Source organism: Bombus vosnesenskii, unplaced genomic scaffold (genome assembly GCF_011952255.1).
Source record: "Bombus vosnesenskii isolate JDL3184/JDL3185 unplaced genomic scaffold, Bvos_JDL3184-5_v1.1 scf7180000016262, whole genome shotgun sequence".
NCBI classification, from domain to species: domain Eukaryota; kingdom Metazoa; phylum Arthropoda; class Insecta; order Hymenoptera; family Apidae; genus Bombus; species Bombus vosnesenskii.
In genome coordinates this window covers 504,878-526,693 of record NW_022884331.1, presented here as the reverse complement: position 1 = coordinate 526,693, position 21,816 = coordinate 504,878, and the positions used below count along the sequence as shown (strand labels likewise).

Genomic DNA, 21,816 nt, shown 5'->3' with positions numbered 1-21,816 from the left:
CGGTGATCAATAACGAAAATACTTTTCCTATGGAAGAATTGCTACGCTAAATCGAACACTACGTAAACTAGTATTTAGTGAATAATTAGTATGATTTATAAATATTTGTCTATCAAGATAATGGTATATTCTTTGGAGAAGGTTTCAGTTATCATTGAACCGTGGATTCGTTTTATTTCTTAAAACTTATAAGAAATAATTTACTTCTATTGTTTCATATATTTTTCTATATTGTATGAATTCTATGAATTTTTACATTGTTTAATTTTTGCATAGATTTATACAAATCTGCAATCTAGTTATCACTGAACGTGAATTTCTCGAACTTTATTTACAGCTTCTCTCGACCGTTTTCAAATTCAGCTCTATCGTGAATAAAACGAAATTTATAGCAAAACCAAATACGTAAAGGTCAAGATATGACAGCTTTAAAATCAATACGACCAGGTTTCAGGTTCTTTTCTTTGGAAAATCCGGTGGAGCGTTGGTCGAGCAAGAAATAGCCACCGATCCATTCGACACGCGATCATTCGACCAACGATATCTCTCAAACGACGTAATAGCACTTCCTCGTGTATTCTTCACGCTCATCTACTCGAACAGAGCTTCATGAAAACGCGGCATCACGCTTGACTTTACCGATAATGGCGATGGCCAACCAGAATAGAAAAGTCCATCGTGCATAGTCGGCAATCCTGGCAATATTTATATTACGATCGAATGGAGAAAGCACGTCTTGGGTGATATGTTTCACGGAGCCGAAATAAAGTAACGCGCGAGCTATCACCTTACAATTTCCCACGTACGCCCTACGTACGCGTTGCTTCACACGCATAAACTCTTCCTCCATTCCGCTGATTAACTAGCGTCGTTAGAACGATAAGTGCGGCTGAGCGCAACGTTGAGAAAGTTTTCAACACGAAAGCTTATATAATTAATCCTCCAGCCGCGGGAGATTTTCATATTTATGAAAAATTTGCGGCGATTACAAAACATATTATGTACAAAAATTATTTGGAATGAAAGATGGCACCCCGTGTTTGAAAAATCGAGATTTAAATCGAATTATAACATAAGACAGGTATGCAATTCTTTTTCTAAATTCGTTCTAAAAGGTATTAGCATTTATATTAATAAAACGTAATTAAAATATTACGATAATACAATATATAATACACAAAGGAAGAAGAGGGAAGCGAAGTGGCACAAATCTTAAAACAACTGCTTTTCAAAAATTTGTTTTCGAACACTGGGTCCTTTTTCAGATTCCAGGTCACAATTGTACATTCCCTTATTTTCCGATGAAACATTTTTTTACGACTGATACATTTTACTTTCAGAGTATTAATTGTCTGTCATACGAAGAAAGAGTTACTAAGTGACGCGAAATTTAATATACTTGAACCTAAGTCATTATTATGTAAATGTTACAATAAATACAATTTTGTACAAATACTCTTTGTAGCCACCGTGTAGCTTGTTTAGACTTGTCACAAAAAGTGGTGCAATATAAAAAACGCGATGTGATAATACCGTGGTTCGACGAAATTAACAGAAAGAGTAAAACGCGACTTAGAAGAAGATACGCATTTGTTAGAAGAGAATTACTCGCCTTTTAAAAATAGAAAAATTATGTAAACCTATCTGTGTCGTCACGAAACTAATTGAGTTGCGTTACTCGAAGAGTCATCTAGTCCTTCACTGTCTGTGCATCAATGTCTGTATCTCTTCGTCCGTTTCTTCCGTGTCACGCGATTCCACGATCGCCTTTCATTATTTAATCCCTGTCACTCACAGCGTAACACACGATAGTATACCCTCAACTATGTTAAATAACTCTTCCGCATCGCAAACCCTTTTTATCCTTTATTAAAGCGTGCAAACTAAACGAGATTTCTTAGAAACCTCGGAAAATTAGTGTACAAACAACTTTCTGTAAATTAGAAATCTGTCTATTAAATCTCTTTCTTTAGAAGTTTTACGCTTATTGTAAAATCGATTCGATACTTTTATTTCATTTTCTCTAATAGTTATACAATTCTTTGAAATGATTTACAATTCTTGATTTTTGATGTATATGAAAATTATCGTAACTTTCATTTTCCGAATTAAACTACTTAAATGAAGCTCTATTCAATCGCAATTTAAGTACTTTGTAAAATATCACGAAGCCTTATTTTGTATACTATATGTGTTATTATTGTGCTTTTATAATAAAATGAGATGAAAAGAATAGAAAATCTGTAACATCTTCTCGTTATACAGGGTAGTTGGTAACTAGTGGTACAAGCGGAAAGGGGGTGATTCTACGCGAAAAAAGAAGTCGAAAATATAGAACAAAAATTTTTCGTTTCAGGCTTTGTTTTCGAGAAAATCGACTTTGAATTTTCGCTCGGTACGCGTGCATTTTATCACGTCTCGTTATAACGGATCTCACTGTAGATCGTTGTCTCGATGGAAAAATTAAAAAAAAAAAATTAAAAATACTTTTTTCGCGTAGAATCACCCCCTTTCCACTTGTACCACCAGTTACCAACCACCCTGTATAAAACTGGACGATCTACCACTGCAAATTGTCTGATTGAGAATACGTATCGATGGTATTAACCACTTATATCTTGTTAGCAACAAACATGTCCATTCTAGAACATATCTAGTTACTGCTATAAGAAAAGCACGTTATCCTGTCTCTTTCTCAACACAGTACTACTACAACGATTTGATAAAACTGATCTAAAATAAGTACAACCAGAAGTTTTTCAAGAAGAAATTCGGCATATAACTGAAAGTACCTTGTTGAAGACCATGTTGCTCAAGGATGAACGGTACATACCAATCATTCAAGCAGCAAAAAATGCCGTATCGAATCGAAATACCACTCTTTCAACGTTCATTAGGAAAGTAACGAAGATGCTGGCACGGTCCCCGGCCGTATTACACCCCGTTACGCACGCACAGCCCTGTAGTGTCGAGTTTAAGGCGGTTTCGAGCACGCGACGATCAGGAAACGCTGCCGCGCTGGCAGTCCGGGGATAATGCGAACGACACAAGGGCCTCTTAACAAGCTTCGACGAGGTGCATGCAGGAACGCAATGTTGCACCGGCCAACTAGGCTGACTTCTTAGGACCGCCCGCATTGACAACGCCGGAGGAGACTGCGAGACGCGAAGAAAGGGACGGAGAAAGGGAGAGAAAGAGAGAGAAAGAGAGAGAGAGAGAGTACAACTCGCGGCGGGATAATAAGAAATACGGTGTAGCCGCTAATGCATCGGTCGGCGCTCAGACTTTTTACCAACCTGCGGCGTAAAGACGCGCCAACGCTTTTTATCCCTTTTACCTTACGAAAGAAATTTTATTCCGGAAGTGAATTGTAAGAGGAAATCAGTGGCTTGATAAGTGGATTTTAGTGGATTTTTTTTTATCTTATCTTGAGTACGTTGGAATAAATTTTCTGCCTTACAAGAGGAATTTTATGCCGGAAGTAAATTATGAGAGGAAATCAGTAGTTTGATCAGTGGATTTTAGTATTTCGGTCTCTTTTTATTTTATTTCGCGGATGTTTCAGAAAATTTTACTGGGCATGGTGTTTTTAGAAAATTGTATATGATCGTTGGTAGGAAGACGAGTATAGCAGAAGCCTATTTATTTGAACCCGTCGGGGCAGAAGTAATTCATGTAATTAGATTTGATTTATACGTTTGATATCAGAGGAACGGGAATGTTTGCAAGAATTGTCAATAAAATACTATTTATTAGGAAGCTATGTGTTTATTCTATGTCATATCGTAATTTAATGAGACGGGTATTGAAATCGGCGTATTTTAAGGATGACTGCTGGTAGCGGAACTTGAAGCAAATATTTGAAATAGACGTATGAATTAATTGCCACATGAAATGTCTTTTACATTTGGATTTTACGAGTTGCACGCCTCTTGCTTTAATCTGTTCCCATTTTTGTGTCAATTAGAGGCAGTTAAACGTTAAAAATAGTAATGAATGGAGGAAAAAATTAATCTTTCTTTTCATACGTGTATTTTCTAACTACATGTTTCATAAGAGATTTAATTGGTACAATTTACTATATTAGGAGATTATAACTAAGGAAAAATACACCTACGGAAGGGCAACTAACTCTTTTCTTTAATTACATTAATTGGAGTCCATTAGCATCATTAACCAAAGATTCGTACTCCTAAATGGACTTCAAATCGTCGATACTAACAACGTCCAAAGTTTACAAGTAATTAATTTTTTAAGGAAAACACTGTATAAGGTGAAAGTTTAGTTTATACAAAAAAGAATCGAGAGATATTTCCATGGATATTTAATGAAATGTGTGAGTCAATCTGTTCACAGAAATTTTTTTTCCAAAGAATTACAGAATTCAGAACAACTCTGTACTTCGTCCAAATGAAGAATAGTTATTATATACACAGAATCATTACATAATATTTAGTCCTAAAAATTAAAAAATTCCAAATTCTAAATTCTGAATGCTGAAAAATTATAAGATGTAAGAAAACAGTCTATAATCCATTTATAATTATCATGCAAGAACGTTCTGACAATCGAAACACAGTAGTAAAGTGACAAGCAAATGAAAGGAGATGCTATACGTACAAATAGGTACATGAATACGTAATTTCTAAGTTACACGTTATAAAGACGTTATAAAGAGATGAAAGAATCACAAGAATCATAAGAATTCTATAGAACTAGAATCGTTGGAAACGCTTCCACGAGACTATCTCCACGACCCACGTCTGGTTAATGCGGCGAACTTCGAAATCGTCCTCCATGGGTCGACTCACAATTAGATTCGTGGCATTTAGATTCCAATCTGATAAAGTCCAACATCGTCCTCCTCGTAACTTTCGCCGCTCAGCACCGAGAGTTGGAATTCTCCGCGTTTTGTTCATTCACAAAGAGGAAGAAGTCGGACATGGAGGACAAACGAACCGATGCATGTCTCTGCATAACAATTTTCTCTCACGCCGCAATGTAGCTATTCGCGATAAATGCAGTATTCTAAGAAAAAAGCTGTCGTCCCGTGAATTCACAATTTTCATCTCTTTTTCTACACATTAATATCAGAAAATAATTTTAAATTCAACGTACGAATAATCTATAAACGTTGCAGTGAATCTGTAATTTTTATCGAACCAAGCGGAAGCGGGAAGCTGGTAAGAATTAATATTTAAATAATTTCAGTAACATAAAATGCTTTAAGAAAGATGCTGTATCATAGATACGATTAGCATATAGGAGAAAAAGCTTCAAACTCTCTATAATCAGAACGTCGTTTACTCGTAATTCATTACAATTTCCTACTTTGATTTGAAAATCAGAAACCAACATTTCCAATAAATAGACTACTTGCTGTCTGTATAGTGATTAAATAAACCGCTATAATGTCGAAATATTTGGCCGGAGCAATGAAATCTAATTTCATTTTTTCCCACACAGGTATATCGTTTCTATGTCACATGACGTTACAAAGAGTAAAGTTCGTTGGTAAAAAATTCTTTTGATTTTGAATTTACCCCGCAAAAAATATAAATCAACGATACAAAAAAGGAAGAATATCCCCACGCTCTTGAGAAGCAAGAAAACGTGTAAGAGTCAAGGAAGATTAAATTCCTCGTATGGTATGATACAATGAGCACAGGAATTAACACTGAAATCCATAACGATAAGCGACAAACAACGAAGAAACGAGGTCGTTAAGTCTCGAGAGACGCGAAGCGATCGCTATGTCGGTGCGAACAGGGCACGATATCCAATTTGCCTAAGTTAGTCTCGGCTCGTAACATTCAAAGGAGCAATTTAACCTGCGTAGCGGCGAGCAATTTAAACTTGCCAACGCCATTTAACCAGAAGTGTCGTTAAGAGTCAGGCACGCCATCACGTATTATCAAATTTAATTATATCAAATCCATCCTGATTATCTCGATTGTCACAATTATCTCAGTTTCAACAACAATTTTCAATAGAAGAAAGAAGTCTGCCTACCCCGTTTTTTTTTTATTCGTCTTTTGTTTCCTTTACTTCGTTGGATGTTCGTTGTAAGTCGAGGAAACAAACATCACGAACAAAATCACGGAGAGTCGCGAGTAAAAAGTGAATGGGAGATAGGTTCGTTGACCACTTGTTTGCGATGTTGACATCCGACCTTGACGATCCTAACAATGATGAAAAGAATAGCCTGTCCCGCATTGATCGATAACAAAAGTCCTTACACAGATTTCCTAGATCGGAATTATTCACACGGAAGTACGAAGTTTTCGTTACGAATGATTTAATATTTATTTGTCTTCTCGATTGCTCATCTATCGCGAGCTTTCAGCAGAAGTAAAGTCTCTCAATCTTCCTCTTAATATCATATCGTTCGAGTATTGCAGCACTGACACGCATAACTTAGAAATTACGATTTTAAGACAAACGAATTTGGATATTTTGAATCGTTATAATTTTGTAAGAACAAATTAGAATTACACTTAGCGTCGATTTGATAATCAGAATCCCTACTCGTATTGTTTTAATGCTCTTTTATTCCCAAAAATTCTCTGTATTGTCTATGATTTTGGTTTCGTCTAAAACGATTCTATGACCTGCAATTATTCAGAATTTTTCTTCTTAAATTTACCTAATTATACTTTAAAATTACCTAATTACACGTAGCCACTTTACACGCATTTCATTTGGAACACGTTTGAAAACCGTTCTTGCCACGTTATTAGCCAATTCGATCGAAGAAGCTTAACTGTAGAAACACGTTGATTATTTGCACCACGATCAACGGCTTATTCTCTTGTCTCTGGCTATTCTATAACTACCTCCGCCTCCAGCAACGGAGCAACTACAATCGACGACCGGCACACCGGCGCTGACGGTCGTAAACCCAGCGGATGCCAACTATAAAATAATACGAACGCCGGCCGGACCTTAAGGTAGTTAGCTGTGTTTAGTGGCCATTAATTTTCCAACGCCGGTATTCGCGGGATATTATTGTATCAGTGTATCACTGACTGCCAGAGTCGCCAACTTCCTTCATCGGTGATGCTCCTGTACTTAGGCTCGACTAACCGAGGCTAGGTTACCGATCGATCTCTCTTCCAAGCGATTGATCGAAGGTTGCTTTGTAAATCACAAGTAGAATACACGATACGTATGTGATTTGAATCGAAGGAAGAAATGACAGAGTTGTGCGCACTTTGGCTAACCTGATACCGTTTGCCATAAGAGAGTATTGACTTTTTTCTCTACCGAATGATTCGAAAACAACATGCAGAAAGAACTTCGTTTAACATTGTAGTTGCTTATGGAGGTATTTAAACACTCGTAGAAAGCGTGTAGAATGTGAAATTTTCCTGACATTTCGAATTCTTGGAAATGTAGGATTTCAAAATTTTCCTATTTAACATTTTTGGGAGAAATCCATATTTTTTCAGATGTATCGATATTTGAATATATTTTATGGAAATGCGAAATTAAGATCTGTTTTTTTCAATAAACGCAGTAACAATATAACATAATACGTTCAAATTTGCAGAAGGAAACAAATAGACAAATATTTTTCAAAATAGGATCTAACGTACTTATGTAGACATGTATTTATGTATATCCGTATCCTAATAGGCTGGAGAAAAATGATAATTATTCGTTGAGAATATTTTTGTCTATAGCGGATGCGTTGTTATTATGAAAGAAAGTTGCAAATTAAGAAATATCCTTGAAAAAACAGAAGATTTTAATAAAAGCATAATATAAATTGCCGTTCTTTCTCTCTGTAATATGCAAATTTCTTCGAAGTTTTCACATTCCCACGCGACGGTCGTTCATAATTTACGAGCCTTGCATTGCAGCAGCGGCCTCTGCTGAAATTGTAAAAACGAATTTAACATCGCGTTAATCTTCGCCTAGCTATTCTCAAATCGTAGCGCACAAAGGAACACAGTAAAACAAATTCTGAAACATTGTCACTTTGCAAACAAACTTTCGATTATTTTCACATTTTTTTCACATTTTGTGGTTTGAATCATAATCGACACTCTATTCCAAATGGTCTATACCCGAAAGCTATTCATAATTTGTGAATAAAGTTTTTAGTATAAGATAAAAAATATCGAATAAAATATTAAATCTAGCGTAAAGCACAATCGCGAAGAATTGGAATTGATTTTCTCGAAATTTTACACGATCGAATATAAAAGTTCTGTGAAATTTCCAATCGGCGATGAGAAACAAAATTTATTTATTCGATCAACGAATATAATACTATCGTAGATTTCACACAAATTGTTCCGATCTGCGAATGAACGAAGTTTCAGAGGTGGCTGAATTATCCGGGTTACCTGTGTTCCCTCGTTAGTCCGACATGCTTAACACGTGCGTTAGATGATGATACGGCAAGCAGACCGCCGCAATTACGGCGGCATATACGTACACATAAACACATACGCACATATACATACACACCCTGTATTACAACGCACAGCTTACTGGCCGAACGCGCGAGAATCGGTCACGAGTGCACACGCGCGCCGATCCACGCGACACGCTCGAGCGGGGAATGAGAAAAAGGGGCAGAGAGATCATTAATGTAATTAATTATTAAGCTGATGGCAACAGAGGAATGGTTGAGTCCAGCGCGCACACACCAATACCATATTACGAGCCCACATATTATATGAAAAAATAAAGTATAAAAGATAAAGAGCACGAGACAAATAAATAATTGTAGATCCAGTTAAATAAAGTTGTCTTTGATATAATCAATATTTATCGATTATTAACAGAATTTTACGTGTAGAGTATGTTTGAAGGGCACAAAATTGCAATCGTCTCGAGATGTACTCTTTAAATATTTGTGAAAAAAAAAAATAAAGAAAAAATAGTTATTGTTACGAGATCAGCGGATTTATTAAGAGACCACGATTAATGGCATTACTGATACATTATTAATGATTACACACACAAGGAGGATCGATCGGCGATCGATCGCAGAGCGTAACGATTATTCGTGCCGTTAGTCAGCGGCCAGGCTCTTGATTAAATGTGTTATACATCGATATCGAGAGAGCTCGAGCTTGGAACAGTTAGGTATAAGTTAGGCGGAACACGTTTTGAGCCGGTGCCGCGCTGCTTGACTTTCCGCTTTCGCGTCGTGACAGGTGGTTTCGTCCTCTTACTTCCACTTATTAGTCATATTAATTATAATCTTCGCATACCAAGCCAATAATATTAATTATCGCGAAGTATATAATCTTTTATTTCATAATTTCATATATCTCGAAATTTTTCAGAAATTTGTATAATTAAATACGGCAAAGTAATAACAGCTCGTATAATCTTGGTCTAACGTCTCCATCGTTTTTGCTATCTTTAATATGTAATCTGTCTAGCTCATCATGGCAAAATGCTATCTAATATCATTTGATGTAATTGATCGACAATTTTATCTGGAGAAATTAATTCACTATATTTTCTAATAAATTCTTAAATATAGTAAACTGTACTTAAATATAGTAAACTGTAACGTCATTTAGTATAGTTAATATTATTTTTATTGTTTTTATTATTCTTATTATTCTTGGAATTTTTAATAAAGTTTTCCAATGTTAAACCAGGTAATATATCTTAGAAACAAAAATGTCTGAACTGTAGCATGCCATACGCTCGATCTGATAAAACGAAAGTATTTTGTGATGGAACAAAGTTAATCTGATCAGACACGGGTTTTGCATTCTTAACATCCTTCCAGGACACTGACGATTTTAGCGAAGGCGTGTGTTTCTTAGAAATCCTGACGAACTCGAGATCATCTGTGCAAACTAGCGGCTCGACAGAAACAATTTTCATAATCTAAGATCGCTCTAGGACCTGGTTGTATTTTGTCTGAAACGCAACAGCACGTGTCCTCGTTGCAATCGTTCTCGTAATCTCGCATTTTCTACTTCTCGAGGTCATCTGTGCGAATTAAGTGTTATACTCGATTTCTGCCTTGACCTTTTCTAACTCGTGGCTAACTATTTTTAGAAAATGATAAATTCCAGTAAAATTCAATAGATGGCAAGTACGTGCAACGAAAATTTAAAATTTCGCCAACGCATTATTAGAAAGCTAAATGCCAAGTTACTAAAAATTCTAATCTTAATGTACTCCAACGATCTTGAAATTACTTTTATTTCCATATCCTCTTAAAGTAGTAATACAAATCATACTTCTCTTTTTGCCATGTACATTTTTGTTTCCAATATTGTATATGAATATCTAATGTTCTTTTTTAAACGTCAAGAAACTGCACTTCTTTTTATCATATATGTTTCTATGATAAGAAAAATAAGAAAAACGAAAAGAACAAGTAAAAACCGTCCAAACATGAACATAAAATTTATCTTCGTCTGATGAATTAGTTGTCAACGACGGATAAAATGTACGACGAAAGTCAAGCAACGTTAAACCAACTCGTCTCGCGTCTGCACTACCGTCTCGCTGGCTATTCTTTTCCATATGGTGTGATTGCCTGGACTCACCGATCCTTTTGACGTGGACGTCTCGATTGAAGGAGACGCTTTTCTCAGTGGGCTTCCATCCGGAGACGGAAGCCCCGGTCGAATCGTGTTGTAGAAAATCGGTGGTAGGAGGGTCGCAGGTTCCTCCATCTCTTAAAAAGTCCGAGCGCTGAACCTCCAGCATCTTCCCGGCTTTTCGATCCCAATCGTAACACGCAGAGCCGGATACCAATCAGTTTCTCTCTTATCTTTTCCCTTTTTCTTTCTGTATCTTTTCTTTCTTTCTTTCTTTCTCTCTTACCTCGCAACCCCCGCACCCAAGTGTGCCTTAACACCCCGGCCTCTAAATGTTTGCACCCTTTCTTTCTTTTCTATATTCTCTATCTCCCCTCTCCTTCCCTCTTAGACCCGATCACCGACCTGTAAGCCAAGCAAAGCTGTGCTCTTAATATACATCTGCGAGATAGATAACCTCGTCGATTGAGATTTATGTTCTGTCTCTTATATATAGAATGCTACACATAACGTAACAGAGTTGGCTGAAATGCGAGTCTATACGGAAAAATAGATGGAAAACGTAGAATAATATTTTGTTGTCCGAGACCTAACTTCGAAAGAATTGATCTCAAACTATTAAAACAATTAAAAACAAATTCCTTTGAAAACTAAATCATGGAAAAGAAAACTTCATTCTAATTTCATAATTTATTTTTTCATGTAGTATCAACACATAGGCGTTGATACGACGTTATGTGAAACATCCTATACGTGCACACGCATGAAAAAGACACTTTCGTTTCTTTTTCTCGTCGAAGTCTCGAGGACGTTTCTCTGTCTTTTTGTGTCTTTGGCGGGAAGCTTGTAAAGCCAGTACGTATACTACCGCCCACAAGTATCGGCACACTGATTGATTTTTACTAATCGGTAGTGGAGAAATTAACGATGAATTAGCAATTAGAAGCGATGCTTACTATCTTCTTATGGAATCACAAGACTGTAAATTCAAACCAACTACTAGAAAACGTGGCGATATTATATTTTGTCATATGAACATCGGAAATCGTTCAATCGAAATAAAAGGCTCTTATTAATTTGATTTATAATTCAAACATCAAAAAATCTGTCAAAACAGAAAATACTTATAAAATTTGATAATATTTCTCTTTCTTCTTTGAAGAAAATCTTGCCAAAAGTAAGCAAATGTACGGATACTTTTGAGCGGTAGTGTATACACGGGTTCTTTTATGTACACGAGAACGCGAGCTCACGTGCACGCGTGTACGGCCGTGCAAGCCGCGAGCGTGTGTGTTGGTCTATTTGCGGTCGTCCTTATTGCGGTTAGAGAAATCGCTTCTATCGGCGATTTAGAGGCAAACCGGAGGATAGTGCCGGTTGCGGTCGTAAGTAAAAGTAGCCTGCGCTCGCATTGTTAGGGCTTCCTTTCACATTTTGCCCGGAGATCGATGCGGGGACACCGATACCACGTATTTAAATGTACGACGCAAGAACTGTCGAATTGGTGTTCCGCAGAGGCGATCGATGTCGAGTAGCGGTAATAAAGTTATTGCTTGCTCACTGGCGACAAAGGAGTATCCTGTTGTCTCGAGAGAAAACGATTATCTTTCGTGTTTTTTGCTTGAAACCAGGTTGAAGCAAACTAGAAGAAAGGTTTGTTAAGAACAGTTATTGTACCTTTTATCGATTTAATGGCCCGTCAACGAGCTTTCACAAGAAATAAATTTACATTTTACAACATCTTAACATGTACAATTTCTGTTCGAAGTATTTCGCTTCTCGAAACCAAAATATTCAACATACTCTACATAATTTCTACGAGTGTATTTGTAATTATAGTATGTTACGGAAAGATATCCAATGAAATGATAAAGTTTTGAACTTCACGACAAAAGTTTCTCGCATCAAAATTTTCTTCTTTTAAAACGTACGGTTATTTACCCTTAAAAAGTATTGTACGAATTACCCTCAATTTTGTTTTAACATTCGATATATTTCTATATCGCCGCCAAAAGCTACGAACAAATTATGAAATCCTCTTTACAAAGACTACTGTTTAACGACGAATACTTTCTTTTAACAAATAATACTCCAGGAATTATAATCCACGTCTTTTCTTTTTATTATAAAGCATATTTACCATATAATCTTTTTTATCCTTCGACAATCCTTCTTAGTTTATCCTTAAAAATCTAAATCACGTATCCACTTGCAACTCACGAGTCCACGAGTAAAGTACATATTAGAAAACTAAAAAATAGCACTGTGGAACCCATTGTTTGATCACCAGTTGAATCGATTTTTCTGCAATTGCGACAGACACGACCTACGACGAGACTGTTTTTCGGACGAATGCGCGGCGAGAACGCGTTGCTCGCGTTGACGCATGCGCCGGTGCATCGGCGATGATCGCGATGAACGCGACGAGCGATAATGGTCTCCATTGTCGTCATGCAATCCGATGAGACACTCGAGATACGCGCAAACGGACTATTGACAGTTGCGAGGATGACGATGACGGTGCGCAATAATGACAATGAGTTCGTGATCCTGGGATAAGCTACTATGTATTTTCTTATTTTACCCCATCTTTCGCAAAGCGTCATGCAAAGCTATAATCTTGGGCTCCGAGCATGACGTTATTATATTTTCTTATCGATCGTGTAATCGAAACGTACCCTTTAGTACGTACTTTGTTGGATGATCCAGTTTTCACTACGCTACTTCAATCTTTCAAGTATCATCGTAAAAGGAAGAATGAAACGACTTTGAACGTCCAGCGAAAGGAATTTTGCATTTTCTTTGGCATGAAAAGAAATAGTTTTATGAAACTTCGGTGTATAGAACGGCATACAGAAATATTATTAGGAACAATTATGGCTTTCTAGAAAAACTATCTTTACGGTTATATCTGCTTCGTTAGGTGAATAGCTCGTGTGATTGAAATTGGAAGATGGTTTCAACTCTACGAATTTTTATATTGAAATTTTCAAATGATCGTATAGTATTCTATATCAGTTTAAAATAACTATGAAAGATACTATCAAAATGAAGATAATATACGATTGGTTTATATACAAAATTATTCGCACGGTAGAGAATGAAAGTGTAAGAAAAATGTATGAGATAATAAGAAAACACGTGTTTATATTAGATTTAAATTTTATTTTAATATTTCCCATGTGGATATCTATATGCAGAAAAAAATACGTTTCTGAAAATCCTGTGAATTTTCTCTTTCTAAATTAAATCTAATATCTTCAGCAATTTCTGAAGAATCGAAAGTCACACTGGTCGCTATTTAAAATTCCACGAATCCACGATTATATGTTAAGTGTTTGCCTATAAAATGACGGGAACACCTTAGTTAGCTGAACAAAGGACGTATGAAAACGCTTCCAAAAATACTAGTGATGTCTGACCGCAACTGTTCAATACTACTTAATCTTCTTGAACCGTTATAGTGGTTTAGTCGGCCAATAAAAAATAATCAGTACAATAATGAAATATAAAAATTCAAGAATATAAAAAACACGTCAACATAAGTTCTACAAATGAACTGATTTTTCTCCATATTAATCGTAACATAGTAAGTAGATCGTTTCTAATAAACAAATTCCCTTCGGCCAGAATCACGAGAAGCGAATCAATATATCTTAATCTTTATGAATGTATTTCTTAACTATAATTTATACAGAATTCTGGAGAAGAACAAATGAATTGTTAAACGAATTCTCTGTGAAATTGTAAAATAATGACAAGTAAATGCGTCTTTTCCGCTTAATACAAACGCAAGAAATAAATCGGAGACAAAGAGATCCATTACACGAGAAAGGAAGAAGCATTTCCAAATGAATAAAAGATGAAATACTGTCAATTGAAAAAATTGTTTCGTATAATCACTTCTCTCGAAAAAATGAAATTACTATGAACGATCAATTACCAATTATCAAGTAGTAAAACACACTATCGCATCGCAGTCGATCAGTTCCTTTTACGGAATCACCTTCACTTTCTAAAGGTAACGACGCGGGGCCCCCGCGATTTCAGATTCAGCGTACGTTCACGCGTATCCGCGCGGGATCTCGGTCGCCTTTCGAGCTTGCAAGGGTGACCTCGTCCACGCTTCATCTCCCAAGGCCATCTAATCGCGACGCGTTCGTGGTTCGAGCGTTCGTAACTAAAGATTGGACCCGACGACTTTATTAGGCCTGTTGCGGAAGGGACGCCGACTTCGAACGACACAATTCGCATGACAGTGTGATCATTGGATTAAGATACTAAGCCACAGCCACCATATTTGGCGAAGAAATCCTCGCGAGGGCGGTCCTATAAGAGCGACAGAAGAGCGTTGTCCTCGTCACCATAAAATTCAGACGTTTAGTCATCTCTTTTCTTTTCAATCCGTTCCTTTATTTTTTGAAGTCAAACACGACCGATTTGCAACTTCGTGTCAGACAAACGTCAACCTTTATCGTTTCTATTTTCTTTGTTCTCTTGATCGTTTAGATCCAGGGTTTTCGCATGTGTGCGAGTAGTATAAACATGATCGAAGGTGTAAAGAGTTGCAAAGAAGCTGGACAAATTTGGCGAGCATCCTGATGTCAGTCGGAGTTACGCTTTTTCTTTTCTAAACTCGTCGCGACTCGTACGAAATTTACTTTTTGGGGTACGATTTTTTCTGGGAGGTGACTCGGTATGCGATGATATCACCGGTGGAAGCGATAAAAAGTGCGGTTCTAGCGAGAAACAGCGAGACGCGTATTTTCTCGAGGTGAGAATGACGCGCGAACGAACGTCAGCTTTGGCTGGGATTTTACTGTCTTTTGACGTTGTCGTATTGTGATGGTGATGCATCTTTATTTCGGCTACGTGTTAATGAAATATTGCGAATATTATAGATGGAAACAATAAACGTTTAGGGGAAGAGATATAAGGAACTCGAGTTAAATAGATCGAAACGTCTCGCAATGAGATTTGAAATAATGCGACTGACACACTGAATTCGTATTTTATTTCAAATATCTACTAGCTGATTTCTTTCTTTTTTTTTTTTTTTTTGTTCCACGTACTTTAAAGACCGAATAGAAGACCTCGAAAAGATTGTAAACATTGAATAAATTGCATCAGCCAGCTATCTTATTTCCTATGTTGTCACTCATTGATAATTTTTAATTCTCAATTCAACAGCTATTAATTCTCAAAAACACCTACCTGAGCTCTTCTTAAGAAACTCGCATTCTTATAGATGTGAAATTAATGTCTTTATATTCCCAAAAACGTGTATTGGATATTATAAAGATTTTCGATAAGAGTCTTCAACTTTAACGAAACTACGATATTTTTGAACACGAACAGTTTTAAACTGCGGAAACTTTTAGAATTACTTAATACAACTACAACATTTTACGATACGTCGGAAATATTCTAACCGACGCTCTCGCTCGTGAATTTTTAATAATAATCGCACGATCAGCCACGGCCGATCGAAGGCGACAAATCCTTGAAACCCTGAGGTGTCTGGTACACGCGCGAAGTAATCAAGAAAACCGACGATAAAAGACACGTTAGCGGAATGTACGATATGATTCTCTAGCGTTCTACGTTCGCCACTTCGCTGCAATAAACAGTCACGTGTCTCCTGTAAATATTTAGCACCTTCCCGTGGCTGTTTTATTGTTCTCCCGCCGTGGCGGCTCGTCCATTCAATGAGTCAATGATAAAATCAAAGGATCGCGCCCGAAGCAAGGATCGCGCGTTACAACCGTTGGCTGGTTTTTTAATATCGTCGAGGGAACGACGAGGGAAGTGACGAGCACTATTCACTTCAGAGAGGATTCTTCTATATGGCGCCGATGGTTCGTTATCGGGGGAAATAAAAATAAAAATCGAACGAACAGTTATTACTAGCCGTTACTAGATCGTAGACACAGATTTATATTTTTATGAATAGAGCTGAAGAAATGGAACCTAAGCACAGATTTGTTTCACCCTCTAAATAATATAACGAGTACTTTACTTTGGTTATTTTTACGCATTTTTGCATACTGTGTGCGTCATATGAATTTTTATACGTATAAATTTCCTTTACCTTTTTCTTTGTTGTATATACAGTGACGGAAAAAAGGAAATCTAAAAACTAGGCGATACGAAAACCCACTGTAATTTTACAAAATGGAATTACATTTGATACAAACGGTGGATAGATATAATATGTACTTTGGAATAGATGACTGTTATCAATATGGTAGAAAATATCTACTACAAAAGTTACCAATACTCCTACAGATAACCATCAATTTAAAAACTTTTCTATAGAAATAAGTATATGTTATAATATTCAAAGTAAAACGAATCGCGTTTTGCCTAGATAAGATGAGAACCATCTAATAGCGATAGATATAATACGAGATAATATTCACTTCGCGTTTCATCAACAATTTTGTGCAAGAAGGAAATATAAATATTTTTTGTGATTCCAAATGCCTCTTTCGCTTACTCCAATAAATTATTACATATATAATGTTGTATAACAAATTTATCCTAATAATTAACAGTTACTTTATTCTAACAGGTACAAAATTTTTACTCCAAGATCGTACGATCGATATTTTTATTCCAACTCCTTCTATACTTTCAAAAAGATTGCATCAATCTTTCAATTCAAATCTTAATCAAAGTACTAATAAATCTTTCTATCACTGTCCATGTTACAAATTTTAGTATCAATTAACACGGGAATAATCCAATATCTAAATATCTCAATAGCTCTCATTCAGAATGAAGTTCGCGCAACAGCACATTTTACCTACGTCAATCATCAACTGACTCTTCTAATATCCCTTACGCATTAAAGAAATGAAAAACAAAAAAAGAAGACAAATAATAAAATGGAAAAGAAAGAAGATAAGGAAGCCAGCCTCGATCCGCCCTAAATCCATCGCCTGGAAAGATGTCTCGCTCAATAGGTGGCGCGAATTCCGGCGTGTGTTCCACTGGCACACTTCGACCGCGCCAAGGTCGTAAGGGGTTCGTGCCCCGAATATCGCGGATCCGCGTCGGTGCCTCGGCTTTTCCTCCTCTGCGTCGCGTCGCGTGCAACCAAACGGAAGAGAAAGAGATCAAAGGAAGAGCGTAAAAGAGATTCGAGAGCCGCGCGGTGGATTCGCGCGTCAAGACGAGGCGCGATCTTCATTCCGCGAGGCTCGCCGCGAGCGGACAGGCGAAACAAAAGAGCGAGCAGAAGAAAGGAAGAAAAGAGGGGAGAAGGATTGAGCCGTTCATAAGGGCTGGTGGCAGGGCCCTGGCGTCTATTTCTGGACTTAACGAGGGACGCGTCGAGGAGGATACTGAAACAGGACGAGACGAGGCCCTCGTAATTGTGTCAAACTCCACGTGGCCTTTTATTGCGCCTTCGCTTCTTCTCCGCGAAACTTTTAACCGCCGTACCCTCCGGACACGAGTTCAATCTCTCGCGCTGTATATTGGCACGCTTCTCGGAATTCTGTCGTTCGTTCGGCAGGTTATTCTGATATTTCTTTCCCCCTTTTCTTTGTTTTATCTTGGGAGAATCGATGGAAGTACGTCTCTTGGATCGTTTCGTTTTTGGGGGCAATAAATTTTGCATACTTTATGCGTATATTTTGGATACTTTATGCCTTCTCGGGAATAATAAGTTTAGAGAGAGTGGAATTTTTATGAGGTTGCCCGTGTAGGCAACTCGCTGTTAGAATTTAGTTTTGGAACTAAAGGAATGTATTGATGGTTTGCATACAATCGTTTTTTTTTCTTGTTGTAGACATTTAGAATTATAGAGGAAAATAAATGATTTATGTGTATTCATGCTTTTCGGATGGACTATTTTGGTTAGTTTCATGTTGATTCTTTGAAGTCAGATTAAGACGGATAATTAACGATTATTTTTTGCTGTAATTGCGCTTTAGAAACAAAAAATTAGTCAGTAAAGAGATTTGATTAATGTGGAGTCGACGTGAAATGCAAATTTAGTCCTTGTGTTGCAAAGGGGAAAGGACATGACCATAAAATATGACTGTATGATCTTCGGTTATTTAAATACATAAAACATTTTTGATAATTTTTTCCTAGAAAATCGTAAATCAAATTTATCATCATGTTCCGACGTTCGCGTCATGCGATTCTCTTCATTGGAGACTTCGTTCAAAACATCGATGATAATAAAAAGTCTTTTTAAATCATTTTATACGATTTTTATATCACTTCAATTATATCACGTTATTGACATAAAAGTTAAATTATAATCCTACATTTTACTTTTTTTTAAATTTTCTCCGTTAAATCCCGTTTAAACCTAGGTACTTGTTCCCAGTATCTTTTCAAAAAATACTTCTTTAGAAACCCACTTCGGAATTGATTAAAAATAAAAACACTTTCACATACGATTATGAATCTATTGTTACATAATCATCATGTTAGGTTTCGAAATACCACTTTCGATAGATTTCTACGAAACTCGATAAAATTTCCCAATTCAACCTTTCGTTAGAAACCACCGAAAATAATGTCACTTCCTAATTTCGATACCATCGGCACTTACATGTTCGTTGTATCACGTTTGAATCTCTAGTATCAAAATACTACTTTCTATCGATTTCTATAAACTCGACAAAATCCCTGATATAACTTTTGACCATTTGTCACTGTAATTTTTACTCGGTTAAACTGTAACAACTCCCTTGCTAACGCCTACGAGGAAACCAAACGTAGAAGAATCAATTCGCACGGAAAATCCAATACGGCGAAGGAATGAAATCGCGGGAAAAATCTTACGTAACAAAGGAATTAAATCGTACGAAAAATCCTACGTAGCAAAGGAATGAAATCGTATGAAAAATCCTACATAGCAAGGGAATTAAATCGCGCGAAAAACCCTACGCAGGAAAGAAGCGAGCAAACGGCGCACGTAGGATCAACACTCATCTTCATCGAGCTAAGCTAGGCGCGTCTGTGATTAAAGTGTCCGTTAACGCGAGTTAATTGATCTTTCAGTTAATGCGATACTGCCCTCTCATTGCATTTCTGGTTTCCCTATCGACGAGATCCCCGCTCGGCGAGAGTAAATCGCACGCGTTCCCGTCCCCGCAATCTACTCGCACGTCCGCTGAAAGTCGTTTCCCTTTCGATTAGCGTCTCGCCTTCCCGGTCGTTTGATGAACACGGATCAAACGAGCCGTTCATCCGAGCCTCGACGTTCTTTCACGATCAGGATAATTACGGTGATCTCGTTGCGAAGGTGAGTCGCGTCCGTCCGTTCGTTCGTTTCGAAATGAATGACACGAAAGATTGCGATTTGCGTGAAGCTCCGTTCAAATTTCACTGTTTGAGGGAGGGAAATGTGTTTTGTTCAACGCTTCGTTGATATCGATTCGGTCATAGGTCGTTAAAACAGTTTTCGCTTTTCAGCCGTGTTACTTAATTTCGTTTCATCTTTATCTGTATTGAAATTCAATTTTTATTTAGTCGTATATTTTACGCATGTCCGATATTTTTAAACGTCGCTTGTGATTTTTACAGCACAGGATGCGAATTAATACGAATCGTTAAACAAACCCGAACACAGTTAAGTGACGTAATTTTTAACTACACAGGCATCCATACTTTTATTACCACAGATTTCTATATGGTTAAAATACTTTATTATTTATTAGATCATTGCGTTGCAAGTGTTTCATTTAGCGCTCATACTAAAGTTTCTAAAATCCTCCACTAGATTGTGGTAATGAAATAAAAGTTCTCAAAGTGGAGTATTACGTAGCTAAGAATTAACCTAAACTGTCGTAAATCACCTACGATCCATCGATACCAACCAAGTTATACGTTTCTCGATCGAACAAATATATTATCGTCCATTTAGCAACGTGTTTCACACGAATCACAATAAATTTGCACAAGTATATTGATTTCGCGACTAATTCACAGCTTGAATTTCCAAGGCTGTTTAACATCTGCAAACACGCGATCATCCATAGATATCAGGTTTTTATGTAACACCGAGCTACCGACATGCGTCGCGTCACTACACTTGCGAACAAACACACTGGTAGCTTTGATCGACACGATAACTGCGACATTGCCTTCCCTCAAAGCGGAGAATCTTGGTCAAAGACGAATCTCCTCTGTTACATGTCACGCAACATGCGTTGAGAATCGGAAGCGTGTCTCAGGATCGGAAGTTGATCGACCAGATCTCTCATTTCAAATGATTCAATCCTCGGTGATCAGGCAGAAGAGACTCGTCAAAGACTCGGACGTCTGTCCTCGAGAGCCTAATACGGCCTGGCATAAAGTATCGAACTTCAGAATTCAATTTACCTTCACTGGCACAGTAGCATTCCGATCGGTAATGCCTCTGGTATACTGTTTAAGGGTATCCCCCTTCGCGCACCAACGGTTCGTCCGCGCGCCAAACAGAACGGCAAGAAGACGAGCAAAAGAGGGGGAGGAGAGAACTGGAGCTCGTGGCCAGGTCGAACAAAACACTCTCACGTACAGCAACTGTCACTGCCACCGGGGCAGCCGGGTGTCTCGTCCCGTGGGACCGGCGAGACGAACACCTTGCGCCCGATCCTGATCCGATGCGACGTCGCGATGACGATTATCATCGATCATCGATCGGTTCGACTCGTTTCCCTCTCTTTCGTTTTATCTCGATACCTAGAGATCACACTGTGCGTACTGTATCACGGTATTCGAAACAGTCCGTCACTTGTCTCCTTCGAAGTCACTCTTAGGTATCAACTGCGGTCACACACAATAATAAAGAGATCCAAGGAAAGTCGAAGTTCGACGTCGACATACACGATGTAGAAACTTTCGTATACGATACCATGAATCGATGGTATCCACCTGACGGATTCGTTGGACTCGTTCCTCGGCTGAGTCGTTCGGGTGTCACTCGGACGATTCGTTCGCACCGACTACGCGGTCGTTAGGTAATCCCGGGCCTGAAAGCACTGCTTGCTACCACTCCGGCACGCACCGTTCTCCGCCGAGCGTCGAAGAACTAATAAAAGCTGGGACCCAGGTTGAAACTGCGTAGGCCGCTTACTACTCCTTCCACCGCGGCTTCGTCCTATCCCACCGACGTACCGGACCGGGCCCCGAGACAGAGACAGGCAGGAGAGAAGGCACCAACGGACGAACGGACGGACGTACGGACAGACGAACGCGCCACGGATGCACGGACGGACGGATGGACGAATGGACGAACGGACTGTAAGAAGCAACGGACATGCGGACTTTAACAGGT

At 37.9% G+C, this 21,816-nt stretch overlaps 1 protein-coding gene and 1 long non-coding RNA gene across 5 annotated transcripts in view; one reads left to right on the top strand and one right to left on the bottom strand.

Annotated features, from left to right (window-relative positions):
* Positions 1 to 21,738, bottom strand: part of LOC117241980 — a 172,949-nt gene extending 151,211 nt beyond the window's left edge. Inside the window, exons 1-2 of one of the 4 annotated variants that reach the window (XM_033508301.1) lie at positions 20,880 to 21,738; positions 10,536 to 10,934 (exon numbers count right to left, since the gene is read on the bottom strand). In XM_033508301.1, the coding sequence (XP_033364192.1) occupies positions 10,536 to 10,698 (163 nt within the window). In that variant the 5' untranslated portion in view covers positions 10,699 to 10,934; positions 20,880 to 21,738. Of the gene's footprint in view, positions 1 to 10,535; positions 10,952 to 20,879 lie in introns of those variants that run through there. The other 3 variants (XM_033508298.1, XM_033508300.1, XM_033508299.1) reach the window with 3 other exon arrangements.
* LOC117241989 overlaps positions 1 to 21,816 on the top strand; it is a 115,408-nt gene that overhangs the window by 70,904 nt on the left and 22,688 nt on the right. The window lies entirely within an intron of this gene.